General features: G+C 36.7%; 1 protein-coding gene across 1 annotated transcript in view; it reads right to left on the reverse strand.

Annotated features, from left to right (window-relative positions):
- Positions 1-20,951, reverse strand: part of LOC139120443 (golgin subfamily A member 4-like) — a 101,662-nt gene extending 80,711 nt beyond the window's left edge. The window contains 3 exon segments of the mRNA XM_070684852.1: positions 13,637-13,855; positions 13,857-14,448; positions 20,885-20,951. Coding sequence (XP_070540953.1) covers positions 13,637-13,855; positions 13,857-14,282 — 645 coding nt within the window. The 5' untranslated portion in view covers positions 14,283-14,448; positions 20,885-20,951.

Raw genomic sequence — 20,951 nt, forward strand, 5'->3', positions numbered from 1 at the left:
TGGTCAATCTCCTTGTACCAACTTTGAATAAATTTGCTTGATACATGTCTCAGTTATGGTTCTGGACATGAAAAAATGTAATAAAATGGCCACACGGCGGCCATATTGGATCGTATCACAAAACAAGTCAATGTGCATGTGTATGACATAGGTTGATGTCCTTGTACCAACTTTGAATAAAATTGGTTGAGATATGCCTGAGTTATGGCTCTGTACATGAAAAAATCGTAACAAAATGGCCGCACGGCGGCCATATTGGATCGTATCACAAAAAAAAATTGATGTGCATAGCTATGACATTGGTCAATGTCCTTGTACCAACTTTGAATAAAATCTGTAGAAACATGCCTGAGTTATGGCTCTGTACATGAAAAAATCGTAATAAAATGGCCGCCTGGCGGCCATATTGGATCGTATCACAAAACAAATTGATGTGCATATGTATGACATAGGTCAATGTCCTTGTACCAAGTTTGAATATAATCGGTTGAGATATGCCTGAGTTATGGCTCTGTACATGAAAAAATCGTGACAAAATGGCCGCACGGCGGCCATATTGGATTGTATCACAAAAAGAATTGACGTGCATATCTATGACATCGGTCAATGTCCTTGTACCAACTTTGAATAAAATCAGTTGAAACATGCCTGAATTATGGCTCTGTACATGAAAAATCGTAATAAAATGGCCGCCTGGCAGCCATATTGGATCATATCACAAAACAAATTGACGTGCATCTGTATGACATATGAAGTAATCCTTGTACCAAGTTTGAATGAAATCGCTTCAGGCATCTCTGAGATATCTGCGTGAACGGACGGACGGACGCACGGACGGACGCACGCACACACGCACGGACACGACCAAACCTATAAGTCCCCCCGGACGGTGTCCGTGGGGACTAACAACCAAGTTTTAAAATGAAGAAATTTGGTTTTATATCACACAGATTTCCATCTGGTACATTTTCTCATAGACCCTAGAGATCACCCCATGACAGAGAATTCTTCCTAATTGATGGCAAATTTCAAGGTTCATACCTTTTCACTTTCCATTGGAACCAATTTCCCAGATCCGATCACAATTTACAGCCATACTTTTGACATTTTAAAGGGCCGTAATCTTACAAATTTCCCATCTGAAAAAACAGCCAGTGAACGCTCTGGGAATGAAAGCATAAATCTATGACATTTAATCTAAAATGTCCTAATCCTAAGATATGTGCTTTTACAAAAATAAAAGTACTTTTTTATCACACCATAAAACTAATACACAAAAAACAGTGAAATATTCTGTTAAATAAAAACTTTCATGTCTTTCAAACAACAGCTATGTGCTTGCATGTAAAACTGAACATAAATAATATTGCATTTCATTTGAATAAAATATATCATGTATGTCATTTACCCAAAGCTGAACATGCATGTATATTCTGTTTCACATGCAACACATGAAAATTTCTGTTCAGCTTTTAAATAGATATTGTGTAACACTCGGTAACATATCTCATAAACAGACGAAGTATAAATCTTGTTGTTCTGGTTTCTTTCAGTTTGGTACATTCTGTAATGCTATACTCCGATGACTTTTCAATCATTCCTCGTCATAAACAGCACTCATCCATGATCCCTTATCATCTTGTTCCCTCAGTGCCGAAAAGGACAATTTTTAAGCACCTCAAGATAGTAATTCAATAAAATACGCCATATGCTGATGTCACCCACAAGGGCAGACACGAGGTCAGATGTCACATCTAGTGACGACAAACAAAATATAATGACCAGCCGTTCTTAGACATAAAAATATCTCTATCGTCCACTTGTTTGCAAAGTCTGTTATTAATTTATCATTATGGTCAATTGAAAAGAAAAAAATTTTACGGTTGCCGAAGGTTGCTGACAGCCTTGGAAAAAGTCAGTACATATAAATACACTTTAAAGATTCTGACTGCTGTGTAGAAGACATCGCATGTACCCTTCGAGTGACCTTTGACCCATTCAATCCCATTCCCATCACAGTTGTCTCTGAACGTTCTTACCAGTAATTTCATATGGCAGATACTTAAGCAATCAGAGCATAACAGCTCAATTTTTCATATTGAAGACTTGCCAAAAAGTTTGGCGATAGATTTACATCAGGATGATGTCATATCGAGCCAGCATGGTTTTAGTTTCATTGTGTGGCATCATGGGATGCATAACTAGCGTCTGAGACAAGATACTAAAATTAAATTGCTGTGGCTTGTACCGGTAGAACTGATGTGGTTTGGTTTGTTAACTCAACTGATTTTTTGTCAGTGACTAACATTACTGATTCATCGTTTCTATATTTATTGTTCATGCTTTGGTTTTACCAATTGGCATTTGTGTGATACTAATAACACTGAGGTCAATAATTCCGTATTAAGATTGGTTACTTGCATTACAAAAATATTCCCAGTAGAATTGACTGCTGGTAATGCTGTGTTAAGTCACCCACAAGAGATGTTAAGTGGACTTGTATTGAAAGTTCATAAAGCATTCCATGGAAGGCTACACTGCTGTTTGACCTGTATGAAAGGTTATTGCTGGTATTAACAAATTAGTATTATGATGGAAACACAGTCGAGTTAGGCCCACTGTAAGCATTACAAAGAGAGAAAGTTCAGAACCAAAATTTTCATTTCTTACAACAGCTGCAGTACATGTACATTTGAAAGTAGTGGTTTTCTGATCAGCCATTATCTACTGTCTCTCTGTGATCACTTGAAACATTTAAATTTGAGTATGCTGACTCAACCAATGAGTGTACGGCAGCTGTATTGTTGGAAAGGGTCACCTTGGGAACGGTACCCTAAAGTGCACAGAAGTTCAATTTTGACGCAAGGAGGATAGCAGGTATGAACGAATTTAGAGATGTAATGGAATCCATCGATGCAAGTATAGTGAATAAATTTTGCCTTTTTGTGAGGGAAATTTATCTACGAACTCAGTAATACATGGTATCACAGCCATTACGTTAGCAAAGTTCCTCTCTTTCTGATGCTTACAGGGTCCCTCACAGTGTTTTGAACCACAAGCGACTGTGGACAGAAATACCCGGTATTGTTTACCTATTGCTAACGATTGGTTATAGGTTCAATTTTAGCTGGTTACCAAACTTCACTGTATCTGTATTGATAGTCACTGGTTGCTGGAAATCACATAATTTGTCAACAGTATCTCTTGATTAAGTTAGCTATTGTGGGTTTGTTTTGAAGTTGACAAAGCTGTAATACTGCTTTGCAGAAGTTTGAAAAATCAAAAAGCTGAGTGAACGATGAACTGAAGCATGACAAACAAGTAATAGACTTTTGATTGCTGGTCCAATAATTTATTTGACTGATGGATTAATAATAGATCAATATGTGCAAAGATTGTTATCTGGAATAACTAATTGATTGATTGATTGAACAACTGAGTTGGTGACTGATTGATTGATGGTTGGATTGAGCGCAGAAATACTGAGGTATCAATCTCACTTATTGACAGAAAATATATTCATGTGAAACAACAACTACAGATCACTGAAATATGGTAGATTTGTCAGCCAAGATATTAATAGTTTACTTGATCAATCAAAACAATTGATTCTATAGTATCCTGGCAATTATCAATTCAGACTCTCTGTATGGATGTAACGCACTCAGATCACAAACAAAATTCTTGATTCAATATATATATCTTCCCTGATATCAATTTTCATGATATCAAGTTCTGAACTGACAAGCTTCTCGGTTCAATACATGCAGTGCACAAACAAGATTTAATCATCTCTGAGTCATATACAAGTATCATAAATTTGCCTTCAGGGAGTGTGTCGGCTGTAATGACATACAGACTTTTATGGTTGGACAATATCAGGGATCATATGGCTATCAGTTTACCACAGGGAAACCGCATGAACCACGTCTCGGATCGACTGGGACCATTTTAGTTTTGGGAGACCGGTATTGTTTTACAATTTTGCAGTAATTAATCAACTTTATTAAAATGATATTCAACGTGCAAGACAATCAGCAGAGGCCGGAAAGGGCGAGTTTGAGTTTGTAGGGTTATAAATTTGCCTGTTTTTTTTCTTATATTTGAGTGTTGAAGTTGGATGCAATAATGACAGATGACTGAATTTCCTGCAGAAAACTGTTAGTCAACATATGGCGATGACACCCCGACTGTCAAAGTAATGGTTGATCTAGGTCAACTCACATTTCATTCTGGGATGAATAAAACCTGTCCCAGATTTTTCAGACCAAGGCTGAAATCGAGTTGGTACATCAGTTAGATGATTGATCATCCAGGTTCAAGGGTCATTAATCAAGACGTCAAGAGCAGATTATTAACGATATTTAACCTTTACATGTTGTTGAAAACTAAGAACCCAGGACGGCAGAGAGGGCACAACTGAAATGCATCGCCAAGGAATACAGTGATAGCAAACAAGAGTGCTGCACCTTTAGCATGGATCCTCATCCCAAGGGGCTGACACCAGTCAGTCATAGTCACTTTCACTTCCGATAAATTTTCCTGTCCCTGGACAAGATACCGGAAGTCCAATACTACAGGTACCATTGCCACATTCAAGTTATTTTGGAAACTACATTCCACCATCTAGACAGGATTCACTCATACTAACAATAACATTTGTTCTTTAACTTATTTCAAATCCATCCTATGCTGATATAATATCTCGTTGTCAATTATATGCATTGAGTTGTACCCTATATTTGTATATTAGTTCATTTAGTATTTCAACAAGGCCCCCGAAAAGCTGGCTCTTGCCACAGACGGACATCAGCAAAATCCACTAATGCTATTAAACCACAAGACATACTTTGAGTCCATGGTAAATAATTTTACAGTCTGTGAGCCTGTGACATCTGTTCACACAATCAGTGAGATCACTTGGGAATGTAACACATGTTCTCCCTGGGATTTATCTGGGGACAAGGAGCAGGAGGGTGTATGTATTTCAGCTTTTCCAACAGCCAACTTTGGACAAACCCCCTTGCAGGATTTAAAACAGAACACAGCTGGGCTTCTGTTGCCCTGTGCCATGAAATGTTCAGATGAAATGCCATCTTATGAACTTTGCTGGAAGTCAGTGAAATCTAATATTTATGATCTATTTCGCTGAGTGTTATTTGCTTTTGGAATATGCACCCCTGTACATCTCTGCTGGAAAGTGTCAGCCTTAACCCTTTGAGCACTGTGATTTTTCCCCCTAAATATCAGGGCAACATTTTACCAACTTTTATGAATTTTTCTGTAATTTTTTCCATGATTTTGGACTTTATGGATATTAAATTTCATGGGCTATACTTTTTGACCAAAATTTTAGGAAAAATCAGAAAAAATTGTCTACATCTGAAAGAAACTGTTGTTATTAGATTGTATAAAGGCAACAAAAGTGGCCTTTGGCACTCAAAGGGTTAATATGACTAGCTTTACAGATCAGATCCCTACATATCCTATAAAACATCTTTTGATTATTGATGTTTGTGTAACTTCTATGAGCTGCTGAAGATTAAACTACAAAATAATAGATATAAGAGAAATGTCCATTTTTTATGGTTGTTTGTTGTTTCTTCCTTGTTTCTGCAAACTTAGAAAGAAGACCTGGGAAACTTACAATTTCGTAACCTGGCAACCTGGCGCTATCTGGTGATGCAGTATTTGTATTTCCTAACTACTTTCTTGGAGTAATTGACGATCATACCTGATATACAATACAGGCACAATGATGGTACCCTTGCAAGAAAATGAAAACCTGTGTGCGTCGTTTATCACCGTATGATTTATTTGTTGATGGAGACTGAACAGGCTGGACAATATGTTACTCATTACCTTTCTGAAATGGAATTTTTTGGCACTGATGGTAAAGAGCTTTCGTCCTCATTACGGAGAGTACTACAAACTTGAAAGTTCATTAAAGGGTTATACACGACTGATGCCAATCCACTACATCATCAGTCGATAATTCATCATCTTTTTCGCATAGCGCCATCAGTGGCCAGATTCTACCAGCATGCATGCATCTCATCAGGCTTGTCATTGTTAAAGAGAAACTAAGTTGTTCAGCAGCGTTGACAACGATTGAAAACCTGATGAAAGTTTACGACCATTCAAGAGAGTGGACCTCGGTCGGCTTGATAAACTGTATCAACTTCATCACATTATTCATAATTCATAAAACACAACAGTGATCCCAAAACAACTCTGAGACTGCTCATTACACGCAAACTACTAAATAGCACACATATTTTACATACTGACACATCCTGATTGCTATTTCTGATTTGTCCGCCTGACTACTTTTTCGCTGTCCTCCAAATTCCCTAGTCAGAAAAAGAACACAACATCATCAGATTGCCACCAATGACATTAGCAAGCTTTATTTTTCAGTTGCTCTGGAATTGAAAAATTTGTAGGAGATCATTGACCCGAAATGCCCGACCATGATGATGATTTTGTGAGGCGTACGACATATCTCTCCTTGGATGACTACAAACAAGAGTAATCTCAGAGACTGACTGACCTTCTTTCATCTCTCGGCTTGACTCACTCACGGAAAGTTAAGACAGGAAATGCCAGAAATATTATTAGCTCATCCATATTGCTCTGACGAGAAAATCACAATGGGAAGGTATAACTGACTTCCATCTCCGCTACTTTTACTGGTTACATATTTTAAAATGTTCAGTATTTAGGTATTGGCAGCCAGTCCTGTACCCTCATCCAGCTTATTCATCTACAAACATACAGGTTAACTGAACACTAAAATTCGTTTACCAATGTTTGGCAACATTCCATTATTTCATCACAACTGAATGAAAGCAAAGGCTTCAATCATTGGATGTAATAAACTGCTAGCTAATAAAATTTCATGACAAATTTTTCTCGGCTTTGACAATTTTAAGCAGTCTGTGTTCCTTGAATGATGGATGGAAAGTTATCGGCTGTCGTACAAAAAAAACTTGAGATCAGTTCTCTGATAAAAGCCGAAAAGCATTCAATCAGTGATAATACAAAGCTGTAATTGAAAATTCTGAATGTTAATTGAAAATATCGAAATATGAACTGTGAAAAATTAGTTAAATGCCACTCAGTGCTATTGGCACTATGCAAATATTCTAACATTTATGGTGACTTATGATGCTATTTCCATATTTTCAGAAAGTGGAATTTCGCCAAGTGCTGGTGCTTTATTTCATTGGAATTCAAAAACCAATTTGATGAAATGTTGGGTTCTTTACAACCACTACCAAATAAACAGCTGTAACAAGCAGCGCCAGATCTTAAATACAGCTTCTGACAAGAAATCTGAACAAGTATTGATTTATTTTTCCCTTTTCACTGTCTAAATATTCTTAAATTAAATTCTAAATCTTGCATCACAAGAAAAAAAAACATTCGATGCTCCAAACGGAAATAGTTTTGAACTCTTTCACCTCTTGATGTCTTTTAAACTGATTGTTTTCAATGATGAGACTGGATTGATGGTTTATGTTGGATATCAGAGGGTGACAGGTCAAATGGTATCGTTTGTCATCAGTCTCTCTTCTCTGGAGGATTTCTTTGCAAAAAGTGTAATACGAGACATTACTGCAGAATGCTTCAGATTGTTTTCTAAGTTTGCACAAACTCAGATGAAGACTTTGCTAGTTTTCTTACCATTGGAAATCCTGCTTGCTTCCAGCCTTTCACCAATTCCATGTAAAAGATGTAACAACATTCAAAGCACACCAGTTTTTTTTCAGAAATACCATGGATGCTGTTTCAAATTGAAATTTCAGTTCAGGTAGAAATTCCTAATTTCGTTGACATTTTTATTGCCTGGGTGTGGCTAATTTTCATGGGATAAACTGAATGAGTTTTTATTGATTTCAGAACCCTAGAAAGCTTACCAAACGATACTGCATCAATTGGGTGACTTTGACTTTGCTCAGGTTAATCAAAGCACAGTGTCCATACAATCTCTGCATTTGGCCTTCACGCACTTTCACTGACAATCTGATATTCCGAAATGACAGATGTGAATTGGGAATTTCAGCAAAGCTATTCCATTAAAAATTGACAGTTAAAATGTCTACTATCACTCAAAGTGAGCTAAGTAACTTTGATAACATACTAGGACCATCTGGACTACACTCTATGCAATAGAAGTTGGTGCACGTAGATAGATAATGCTAACATTTGTTAAAATTCTGACTTTATGGATACATAAAATATATCAGGATAGCTTGAGCATATTTGCATGGTTGAATTGTGTTTTTGATATACTTTTATGGACTTATTTACCAAAAACCTTGAAAATGAACATTCTAATTGCACCCAATGCAAATATTTATCAAACTCAGATATCATTTCAACCATTACGAATGTACTGCTTGTCAAGACTGAAAAGATAAACACTGGCGTGACACAAGTTCTGGCTTTCACATGTAGAAAAATACAGGCACACCAATGTACTATACCCCGAGTTGAAATTATCAACACCTTCAAACATTTGTCTATGATCACCTGGGACCTCTGTGTTTGGATATGAAATGCGTGTCAATACTTGACTGCTTGTGTCATCGATGACCCTTACTCTATTGAGGTCATGCAACTGACTGACAGGTCAGAATGGAAGCCCAGTCCGGCAAACACTCCAAGGTTTTAAGCAACAACATTCTGGGACAATACCAGTTGCACGAAGAATGAACCAATGTCTGAGTGACAATGGGAATGCGGAGGAAGGAGAACTATTCTTCTCGGCGGACTCTCTCGCTGTTGTATTGTTACAGATGGCGTTGAAGAGTTCTGTAATAGTACTAAATGACTGCCTCCTCTTGATAAACACCATGGAAGTACTATTGATGAATGGCCCGCCATGGTCCGATGAGATTTGTGCTACGCTACCATCAAGGCAGACGAAAGAATTCATCATCTTTCCACTTCCAAAACAAATTAACATACTTTTTGTTTCTATGCTACTTGTAACAATGATTGAACTTATCAGATAGCTGTCCCCGGTTTGTGGAAATAAATATGTGAGTTGTGACTTGCAAATACTGTTTTCAAGGCACAATCTACAAAGAAGACCTACAGATACATAGGAAATGACAGGAAGTGTCTTGAAAGCCAATGTTGATGACTGCTGAGCAATAGAATAAGTTCGATGACACTCAATACAGAACCAACATACATGTCCACTACACATAAATTTCCTGTTTTCACAGGTGTACAATTTGACCAAGTTTGACTTCAACAAATTGATGCACATTTTTCAAATGCAATGATCTTATTTCTATTATAATTAATTTTCAATTATAAATCTGAAGCTAGCTTTCTTACACAAGGATGGCTGACACCATCCAATCATTTCTGCTGAAATCAGGTTATTGCTGTTCTAAAAATACAATTGGTACAACTTCATCCCACCTTTTCTATTTATCATAAAATTATAGCTGGCCTGAGATACTGCCAATGGTAAATGATATGGTGAATGTTGTCCATAGTTTAAGCATAGACCCTTGAGTTTTTCTCAAGGTTGTATGGAATAAGTGATGAGGAAAACAGTTTAATATCATGAATTTATTCTATTCTTTACAACCAGCATCATTCTTCTTAATTACACGGACCTACATCCAGACCCTATCTATGTAAACAACCCTGGGCCGGGTGAAGGAAAATAAATGATTTATTTTCAGGAAATCATTTAATCCTACTTAGGCTAGGTAGCAGTTCATATCTTTGATTTCCATGTTCTGTCTTGGCAAAAAGTTTGAAAGGGGAGAAAAGATGTATGCATACCATTTGAAGCAGGGTTGCAGAAATTGAAAATGGCCTTGTACTACTTCAACAGTTGGAACCAAAAAAATCTGGCAATGTGCCTGGAATAGACTTTTATAATGCAAACAACAAAACCACACACACACACCACACCACACTCACAAAAAATATCTGATTTATTGGCTTGGTCTACACCGATCAACGACCAACAATCACTCTTGGCAAATTGCCTAAGCTCTCATTGAACAAGGGACACAAAGCTACCAGCACCTGAACCTGTGCCAAAATGATTCCACTGTCTGTTTAAAACTAAGCAAGCAAGCGTCTGTCTGAATGTCTTATCAGTCCAAAGCCGGTCCGATAATTTCTTCATGAAATAGGTAAATCCTCCATTTTTATCATATTCAAACTGCTGAAACTGGCAATCCAATGTAATCAGAGTTTTCAAGCTACCTGAAAAATACTTACTGAATAATAAAGATTTACCAAGTGCACAATTACAATGATAGCCCTTACCTAATCACCAGACAGGCGCATGTAATACGGATTAATTCATTAACGGAATAGCTTTCAATGGGACTGTTGTCACAGCAACAAGCAGGCAACATTTCTTTTTATCAATGGATGTGAGATTTAGTTTTGGTTTGAAACAAATCTTCCTGGCTAACCCCTGTGTCAGCAATATTCTTTTAGCTGTAAAGCGACTGAAACTGCTGGGTCAGAAGTTAGTCGCCAAGAAAGGCCAAAGTTCAGACACATCATTTTAATAAAACTGTTAAACCCTTTGAGTGTTGTAATTTTTCCCACCAAAATTTTCATGCAAAATTTTACCAATTTCTATAATATTTTTTGTAATCTTTTTGATAATTTTGGACTAAGTGGACATCAAATTTCATTGCCTACAGTCTTTTATCAAAATTTTGTCAAAACTCTAACAAAATTGACTGCTGCACATTTAGTAAATGCGACAAAAACTGACTTTGGCGCCCAAAGGGTTAAAATGTTTTTTCATCACGTAATGCTATAACCCAAAGGTCAGAGACATTTTTGCTATGTGTACGAAGGTATCAAGGAATCAGTGGGACATTTAGTTTGTCCTTTCAATCAAATGTAAATACACCAATGTGATATCAACCACTGTTCACTGACTTTTCATTGAAATATGTACAAACACTACCACATCATTTCAGCTGTCGCCAGCTTGGATCTTGCAGATAATTACCTATCCGATTCTTCTAAACTTTTTTTTGTCCACATTGTTCACAAAGTTAGAATTCCTACCACTGTAATTCATGACTTTGAGAGCTACACTCAGTTACTAGCATTCACTGGTAATCTTCATCAAATATTGGAAAACAGGAACATTTGAGAAATTCCAGTGGCACATGTTCAGTGTTGTGCATTGCAAAGTTTGATAACACTAAACACATATCATGCAACAGAGTTTATTTCCTGTACAAATCTTTGGATTGACATGGATGATGGATAAGACCATGGCAAATATACAACACAGTTATTACTTATTGGCACAATGACAGTTTTCCTTCGGATTGTTTTGCTTTTCCTGAAAGTCAGCAGACAAAAAAAAAACTGGAAAAATTCACTCAAAACATTATCTAGCCTCACACACAAACATTTTGCAAATTTCACAACTTTTTCTTCACTCTCCGTATAATGTTTCTAGTGTGATTTATATACAAGAACCTGCCTTTTCTATAAGTTGAAATGTATTTCTGATCAATGATACAATAAAATTTGCCTGTCACAGCAAGGTGGAATTCTTGTCCAAGATCCAAGAAGATAGCAAAGACCATGAAAATTTTGCGCACTACAAACTTTGACTGGGAAAATTGTAAATTTAGCAAAAAACAGAATTGTGAGCAAATAATTCAGTTTTCTTTTACCCTGACCAGGACATTAGCAGTAATTTTTTCAGCTATTTTCATTTTGCTGGTACATTCTTTTTTCCTTTCCCTAAAGTATGTTGAATTTTTAGTCTTGCCGACACATTGCATGGTGTATGCATGCAATGGTATTGTGGACAACTGAATTCTAGTCTGGACTAAAATTCTGTTGTCAACAATAACACCAAACATTGCATACATCATACAGACTATGCTGACATTCACACTTGACATTTCAACTTGATTTTGAAGTAGAACAAGAAACTGTACCTCAAAGACACAACAAAAATATTGGAAAATATTTCAAAACCTACATCTAATGGAGTCTGAATCATCTAAGAACAAGATTTCCCTGTGACACTTCTAAGTTCTCTCTACCGGAGGGAAGCTTTCATAAGATAAACACAGCACTATATATAAATTAATTAACATTATTTGCCTGTGGGAAAAAAGATTAAGTTGTCTCAACCTCTTGACTTACACGTTCTGGACCACTCTAAAATTAGTATAATTGATTTCAGACAAACACTTGGCACGTGCCACTTTAACAAATCAACTCACGCAACAATGTACAAAAACACCCCTCCGGTCCTCAGATTTCAATCTCCCTGGGCCCTGAGTACATAGAGAACTTTTCTGGGCAGTTCCTAATGCAGAGATCCTTGCTGAGCGGTTTAGCAATTATCTACCGACAAAGATTTTAAAAATAGTTAAATTATCTGGCAAAGGGGGATCGGATGACAGATTTATAATTTCATTTCTTGAGAAAGATCATCAATTGTCGACCAAGGTTGCCCCGGAGGACAAAGTTGCCTGATCTCTGCATGGGGAAAAGTGATTGTCATCTTCATCATGATAGCTTTATCATCTCTGTCATTGGATCCATTGCTACAGATATGACAGTATTATCTATTATCGCTGCCGACAGGGAAGCACGTGTAAGCTTCCACCACCAAATTTTTCTGCAACCTAATAGGGCTGTTCGCAAATGACATCATTGTTTTGTCAATAATGGCAAAAATTACCATTTGTCTACAAATGAGATTACATTTTTGGAAATTATGTACCGGTATGTAAGAACGACAAAATTTCATTTTTACCTGCAACTATCAATGTTATAGTGAATGCTAAAAGACATGCACCTGCAGTAAAGCTGCACATTACCAGAGTGCCCCGAACTCTTGAGTCAATCTTTAAAATTGTTTTGATATTTACTTGAGTCAGCTCTATGCACACTGAATTGGTTCAGAGGGCATACTGGCACCTGGGTAGGTGGCTGGGTGGAACTGCCTGGGCCGCAAATGAATTCAAGTCTTGACAAGAACAGCTGCAGAGTTCTGGCCAGACTTCACTGTACAACCGTAGCATGAAACACGTACATCCATCATGCATAGTTTTCTTATCAACCTCTCAGAAACTGCGAACAGCATTAAAATAATAATCAGCTGAATGGTCGTTTGCAAAGATGAGACATCTGGTGCCCTGTTGGCAGACATTAAGTGTCTCTCCCAGCAGCACTGAAGCAAATCTTTACCAATACAATGCCCTTGTCACGATGCCTTTCTGGCCCAGTTTAGATGTGTAACACCGTCCCATTATTCAGAATACCTCTATTGCAACTATCTGTAGGAATACTGGTAAACTTGGAGGCTTTTAAACTTTTGGTATCATAAAAAAAATGTTGAGATTATTTTAAAAGTGGAATTGGACCAAAAAACAGTACACATTAACATGCTAGACATTTCATTGTGTGACCCAAGAATAAACAAGTTGCAGGACTCTCTCTGTGAACTGGAGATGCAGTTCCAAGGAGCATTTGTGGGATTCTCAAGTTTCACCTCTTATTCATAACGCCTTAAAGACCTCACTTTAATGCTCAGTAACGTGATCTTTGAATTGCGTATGATGATGTGCGTCATAGATCTTAAAAAAAGACTTACCAGTCTGACGATGTCTCTCCTTGCATCTTTCTTCAGCTGATCAACTTCAAGAAGATGTTTGTCATGTTTCCATTTCATCTCTGTTGATCGCTTCCTGTCTGCCTCCTTTGCGTCGCATAACGATATCTCTACTTTCTTCTTTCCTTCTTTAAGTTCGTTAATCTCTTGCAACAAACGAGTCCTCTCTCCTTCAAATTTCTTTTTTGTCTCTTCCTGAGCAGTCAGCAGCGATCTTGTTCTTCATTTTCATGAGAAATTCCTCTTTTGTCTTGAGGAGCTCCGTCTGCATCTTTCCCAGAGCGTCCTCTTTCTGTCGCACCATCTTCTTGATCTCATTCTCAAACTGTTTTGTCAAGGTCTCTTTCTGAGCGAGCAGTTCGTTGATTTTCTCCTGGTGGAATTTGGTCTTAAGTTCTGAAATGGCAGCCATTGTGCGTTGCTGTTCCTGGTCGCGCACAGTCCTAACATCCATAACTCTTTCCCGTTTGAGTTTTCTGTACTTACTCTTTTCCATTTCTAACTCAGCTTTCAGTTTTGCTATATGTCTCCTCATACCGTCACTTGTTTTCTTCAAACCCTGTATGGTCACATCTGGCGATGTGGCCGTCAGTCGGCTCACAGGCGCGCTGTCTACTTTAGTTGCCATTGTTTGTTGTGAATAAATATAATTTCTTTAAATATCTTAGTTGAAACTTTGTTTAAATAAATAAGGGGAGTTTTATCATGAGTCTTAATAATTATTTCTTCTTCGTCTTCTTCTTCTTTTTCTTATCATTGGCAGTGTTCTGGAGTTCAAGGCCTTCAATCTCACCCTGCAAAAACAAAAGACCAAATCAAGATCTGTAGCTGGGAGTTTTTATCTATCTATTTATTTATGTATTTATTTATTTATGTATTTATTTATTTATTATTTATTTATATATTTATTTATTTATTTATATGTTTGTTTACTTTATTTTATTTATCTATTTGTTTATTTATTTATTTATTTATTCTTTGTTATTTTTGGCTTGCTTTGCCGTCTGTAGCTGAGTTGAACCATGAACTGTTCTAGGTTTACAGTTGTACTGTACTCGTGCAACAAATCTGCAGCATTTGTCATTCAGTGGCAAGGAATTCCATAGGGCTGTTCTGTTTTCAATTCAAAATACACTTGATAATCAATGAAACGAACACTGTATGTGGATTAGATGTCATAAGCACATACATGCACATGTATGTATTACAGGGAGCTCTCTTCATAATGTTTTTGCTGATGACTGGCATTCACACATGACAAGTTTGTTCTGTAAACAGATGAGGTATGGCTTACTTGAAGCGATCTGAGAATTCACTGAAATCTGATGAGTCAGTCTTTTATCATTGCATTAATATGACAGTGTTTGCACGTCACACATTTACTGGTAAATCATATGTCAACTCAGCATCATCAGCATGCTTACCAAATGACTATGAAGTCATACTGAAAGTACAGAACCTACATGTATTTGAAGTACAAATGTATACAAGGATGACATCTGACACATGGATGATATTTTTTTAATAATGTGGAGTGAATGCATGACTGACATTTGACCTCTTCATATGTGTGCAATTGAATTACACAAAGGTCACTCCTTGGCGTATATTAATGTTTAAGATTGTGGAATTTTTATAAGTTGCCGAAATATTGCAAAATGACCAAGAATTTCTGGGCAATTTTTGACAAAAGACTAACAAAATTTAATATACAAAAGCACTAAGAATTACCCTGCAGGACAAACAGGAAAAACTTTGGTGATGAAAAACATTTTCTATGGTTTATTTTTTGAAACAAATATATTCTACTCTTTTCTTGTCAGCAAAAACACTGACAGATAGAATCTAAACAATCTAAAATAAAAATGAAATAATTCATTTTCTACATACAGCAAGAAAGGAAACAGCTAATGTTTTCAAAAGAATTCTACATTGAAGTTGAAATCATAGGCACAGGCAGAAGAAGCCTGCAATGCTCACCATACCAACTTTTCATAATATTGGATTTTGATTTACTAGCAACCTCATTTCTTGAAGGATCTTGGGTGTCAACCAAAACTTTTTTTCATAAACAATGACCTGATTTACCGCGAACGGAAATATCTCCCTCTCCCAGCTGGGCCTCAATTTTGCTGCACTTTATTGGGACACAGACTGACACTGATCGGTATTTAGAACCAAGTATTAAAGCATCCATAAACACATTGTTACAACTATGCAATGTCTGCTAGCCCACAAATACTGTACCACTTTGGGCATTCCATTTTAGCAATATAATGCCGCACTAAAATGGCTTAGTATCTTTTTCATAGGCCACTAGAATAGCAAATGTTATGCTCATTGGTCTGACCTAAAGATAACATTATCCACATTATTGCACACAGCGAGCAGAGTGCATGCATGCATTGTAATGTTAACAAACAAATGTATTCTTCACAAACTCCATGATTGCATGCAATGAGGCAAAACAAAACCTAAAAGTAAGAAAAAAAAAATATAAATGCACAAAACCCAGAGCACACATACACGGCCAGTAACTGTAACTTTCAATGATTTTCTCACTATTTTTGTCTTAAATGTCTGCTACAGTTTCTCATGCTACTCCCTGAAGTATGTTGAAACATAGACCCTTGCTCCAGGGTCTGGGGTTGAAACACCTACTATTTAGTTTCTCCACACAGTGTCCATAAGTAAACAATGCACTGTTATTGTTTGTGTTCGCCTTTGAATTCTAGTCCGGACCAGAATTCACTTGTCAATAACAACAATGCAGTCCACACATGTATGGACTGAGTCGACAAGCTGAATACTGTGTATCTCAACGTGGTTTTTTAATAGAACAAACAACTTGACAATGACTTTAAAAAACAAGCATAGTGAAAAATCCAACAAAAGTAACAGCTACTGGCCCTCCAAACTAACAAACTTTTTGAGTTAATTTAGGAATATCCAGAAATTCCTTGATGTCTGCCCAATACCAGTACATGTCATGTGTACAATTTTCTTGAGCCAGAAACTGTTGTGAACCTTCAGCAAGTTATTTAGCTAATAGAACATACTGACAAAGACATCTCCCAATATCAGGAAAGAAGATATTTTGGGTTTGCACAGTTTATTTGCATTTTCTCTTGAGAAAGTCCCTGGTGTACCTTACTAAATAAAATTTGAAATGATGTTTTGTCGGCAAAGGATCACACAAGAATTTATTTCTGTCCTTGACAATCAGGTTAATAGATGGAATATTGTTGCATTAATGACATTTCGGACAATTTAAGATTAAAATTATATTTTTCATGACAAAATACTTAAAGGTACAATCAAATATTGTTGTTATTGAAGAAAATTGCAGCAAGAAACCAGCTGACATACATTCAATTGTAACTTGTAATGACAAGTGTGTGGATGACAAGCTTAATATCAATGTTTTCATGACGGATTGCTGGATAACAGAACTACATGTAAGCTGGCTTTGATATGGTGTGATATTGAACGAATATCATGAATATGTCCCTACTCGCTTTATGTCAGAAAGACATCAACATCACAGCAATCGAATCACCATTGTTCATATCATCGGAACCAAATTTCTCTCATTCTTGTAATATTGTCCTGTAAATACAACAAATTACTTATTCAAGGGCAGTTTTCTTGTTTTCTTTTCAAAATATTGCAGGCAACCATCTTGGAGGCCAGTCTCAATACACCAGCAGCTGTGATCACCAAGATGTATTCCTTGAGGAAAACGGTGTTTTGAAAACCTTGGCCCACCTACTTCACAAGATCATTGCCTCAAGGCCAACAGAAGTTGCAGTATAGATGGCAAATGGATAATTTGAAATCACTGAACCATACGTGATCTTAAAAACAAGAAATCCCGCAGTTGACTTTTGAGTCATCAACAACTGTGAAGAGTGTAACGCAGTCAGACAGCACCATGAGAGAACAGGTTACTTTTCAAATCACCAGTCATTAATTAATATCACAGGGTGCATGAGCTGTAAGGGATCTCCTGCACCTGTTTCGGTAGAATTTTCAATATAAGTCAGGTTTGCAGTTATGAAAACAGTAATTAAAAGTTATACAACTTCAAAATGCATTACTCAAAATAGTAAATTTGCAGTTTCTAGAAATCATAAAACTTTTCAAAGGGGTATCAAATATTCAGCCCAAATATTTCTTCAAATATCACTCCATACAGATGAAAATTCAAAATAAAATAGACATGTTAAATCATTACGTTTGAGTAAATTTGTTCAGTAAATTTGTCTCTTGCGTAAATTTCAGTTTTCAAAAGCTCCTACTTGCAATTGGCCAACACATCAGTAACAAGTACACAGTACACCAATCCTTTCACCCCTATTAGAGAGTACAGTGACACAATGTCCCTAATTGCAGAACAATAGGGACAAACTATAGTGGAGCCACTGAAAGGTTAGGAAACAAGCACTACACTTATCTGTTCAATGGTCACTGCATAAAGTATCCCTGAATTATCCTCAGATATATACAAGGAAATATTGACAATTCTTTAGGCCGAACAAAAGAATTGGATCGATGGTCCCACCAATCAACAAATGCTTCATTGTTTGTTGATTGTTCATCCAGCTATAAAAGAGCATGACAGTTCGAAGTTCTCACCAGTTGGTAAAGTTTTGATAAATATTATCAAAAGTCTAAAGTTGTTAAACAGTTGAATGATGTAAACAAGCAGGTAGTGTTGATAACATGGGTACCTAAAGTACCTACATACAGTGGAACAGTTATGTATATCATACACGGTGATTGTGTGACACATATTGCCAAGTTGTGGTGAAATACAGGGTAGAGGTTTTGCAGTGTCTGGGAAAGAAAGTATGATTTAACCCCTTGACTGCTGTAATTTTTCCCACCAAAATTTTAATGCAATATTTTACCAATTTTCGTGAACTAATCTGTAAGTTTTTTCATAATTTTGGACCAAATGGATATCACATTTCATTGGCTACAGTTTTTATCAAAATTTTGGCAAAAATCAGAAAAAATTGATCTATATCATCAACCATTTATCACATTTTTCATTCAGTGTTGTGACCAATTGGCAAATGAAATGGAAGATTACAAATATCAGCACTGTGTCCACCTGGTATCATCATATGCATTCTGTCTGGTAGGCTGTCAAAACAATAATTTCATCATGACTTGGTTTCTTAATTTTACTCTGCACAGTAAAATATTCTGAAGTAATTTACTTATTATTGACAAACTGTACAACCAGTCACTGCTGGTGGTGATAACATTGGCCTTGAAACAAACACAGACCAAAGAGATAAACTTGAAAGAATCTTAAGGAAAATATCCGAGGAGAATTCCAAGATACCATTTATGACTCACAGTAGTCTATAGGCAAGTAACCAATTCTCAATAAATAATGTAACATTGGCATGATCATAATACATGTAGTTTGAACTATCTAAATGTTTTGACATAAATGTTATGGTAACAGAGGTTCTTCTTATCCAAAAGCCTTGAATAGTCATTTTATCTGTTTCTCACTTATAATTAATTTTATATAATAATAAGGCAAATGATAAGAAAAATAAGTGGATTATCAATTTTAACAAATAAAGTTCCTTTAGCTACCGTTAATGTATTTTCTGACAGTTTTCGTCTGTTCATAAATATTGTTTTTTATTCTACTCAAAAGTTTATGTTGAAATGCCTAGTTTTCAACTTTCTATGGAACCCCAACCTGTGTTCTGTCCATGGATGTCCATTTTTTACATCCATGTTATTGTCCGATGTTACTGTGGGGAACTGAATTTAACTTTCTGCCAGTAGCGTTCCTCTGCCAATAATACCATCACACATTGAGCTAAAGCCAGTGTGTTTGCAAGACAACTAGTTTGTACCAATATTGCAACATTCATATACTTAAAGTGAGCAGAAGAAAGTGTACCTTTTTCCTGAACAATAATAATGAAAATATCAAAAGTCACTGTTATTAAATGTCCCTTTATTATATAACTAAAACTCATCCATCAGCTTTTATATCTTGTGAAGATGAGTGAGCACTTTAATTATCATGTAAATTTGTATCGTTGCATTTAATTGGTGTTTTTTTTTATTTCAGCCTGGACCAGACAGTTTTTAATACAATCATGGAGCAAATGGCAATGTAATTTTTCTCTGGTTATAGATTGAGTTTTATATACCTAAATTGTCTCGCTTGAGATTTGAAAACACTGTCAAAGTCAGATAGCCTCACTGCAAAGTTGACATCAAGATACTACGTACATGATTGACTTGGCATAAGTTTGTCTTGAGAATGCATAGCAACTTAGCCGATGATCAGTTATTTTCTTGTAGGCTCAACTTCACCAGGACGCCACTGCACCCCTCCCCCACCCACCCCAGCCCCCTCTCCACACACACACGCAACACACACATACGAAAGGATAGGAAACTGACATCAACATAAGCTGAACCACCATGTATTTACCCACGGTGTTTGCACACCTCAGGTATTCACCATTTTGAAGTGACAAGAAAGTGGGCAAATTGTGTATCTGTCCACAGGGTAGAGTCAGTGGTTATTTCATGGTCCAAAGACGGTGTATGGTCCATGATTCACACTGATTACACGGGTCTGAGCGCACCATCAGTCCGTACGCTATTGGTATTCAAATTTTCGTGATCGAGAGGTGCTTTGGTCAAAGGATCTTTAATTAGTGAGTTGTGAACTTTAACAGTTCCTCGTTGATTAAGGGCTTGTTCACGCTGTAAGTTTATCTTATACGAGTCATACACATGTCATGCAATCAGCAGACAAGACGAATACCTCCGCAAAGTCCGTGTGACTGCCTAGGCAGGCTGGCTGGTGACTGCTATAAAGCGTTCTTGACGACCAAAGTCAAAGGCGATGAAATGACAACTATGGCAACAGCGTCAAAAGTAGTGAGAGTGCAAAACCCGGCATAAAGCACACACCTCTGTGATGTAAATATACGATCACCTATCATAAACATGTTTAGTTTACAAACAATTACAAGAGTCTCGCTACTGTATAAGTTTCGAGCCTGATCTGTGATCATGCAATTTCAAGGATACAGGACTTCAAGAAACCCTAGTGATCATATTACGCATGATTGATATTATCTGGACAAAGTGCCTTGTCAATTATGTACAATATACTTGGCCGACTCTCATGTCTTCCGGGGTCTACGGGCGAAAAGCACAACAACTTTGTTTTACCTTGCAGCAGCGTTTGTGATGTTTCCTCCATGGCTGGGTGAGCAGCTTCTGAAGTATTGACCGTACT

Source organism: Ptychodera flava, chromosome 20 (genome assembly GCF_041260155.1).
Source record: "Ptychodera flava strain L36383 chromosome 20, AS_Pfla_20210202, whole genome shotgun sequence".
Lineage (NCBI taxonomy): Eukaryota > Metazoa > Hemichordata > Enteropneusta > Ptychoderidae > Ptychodera > Ptychodera flava.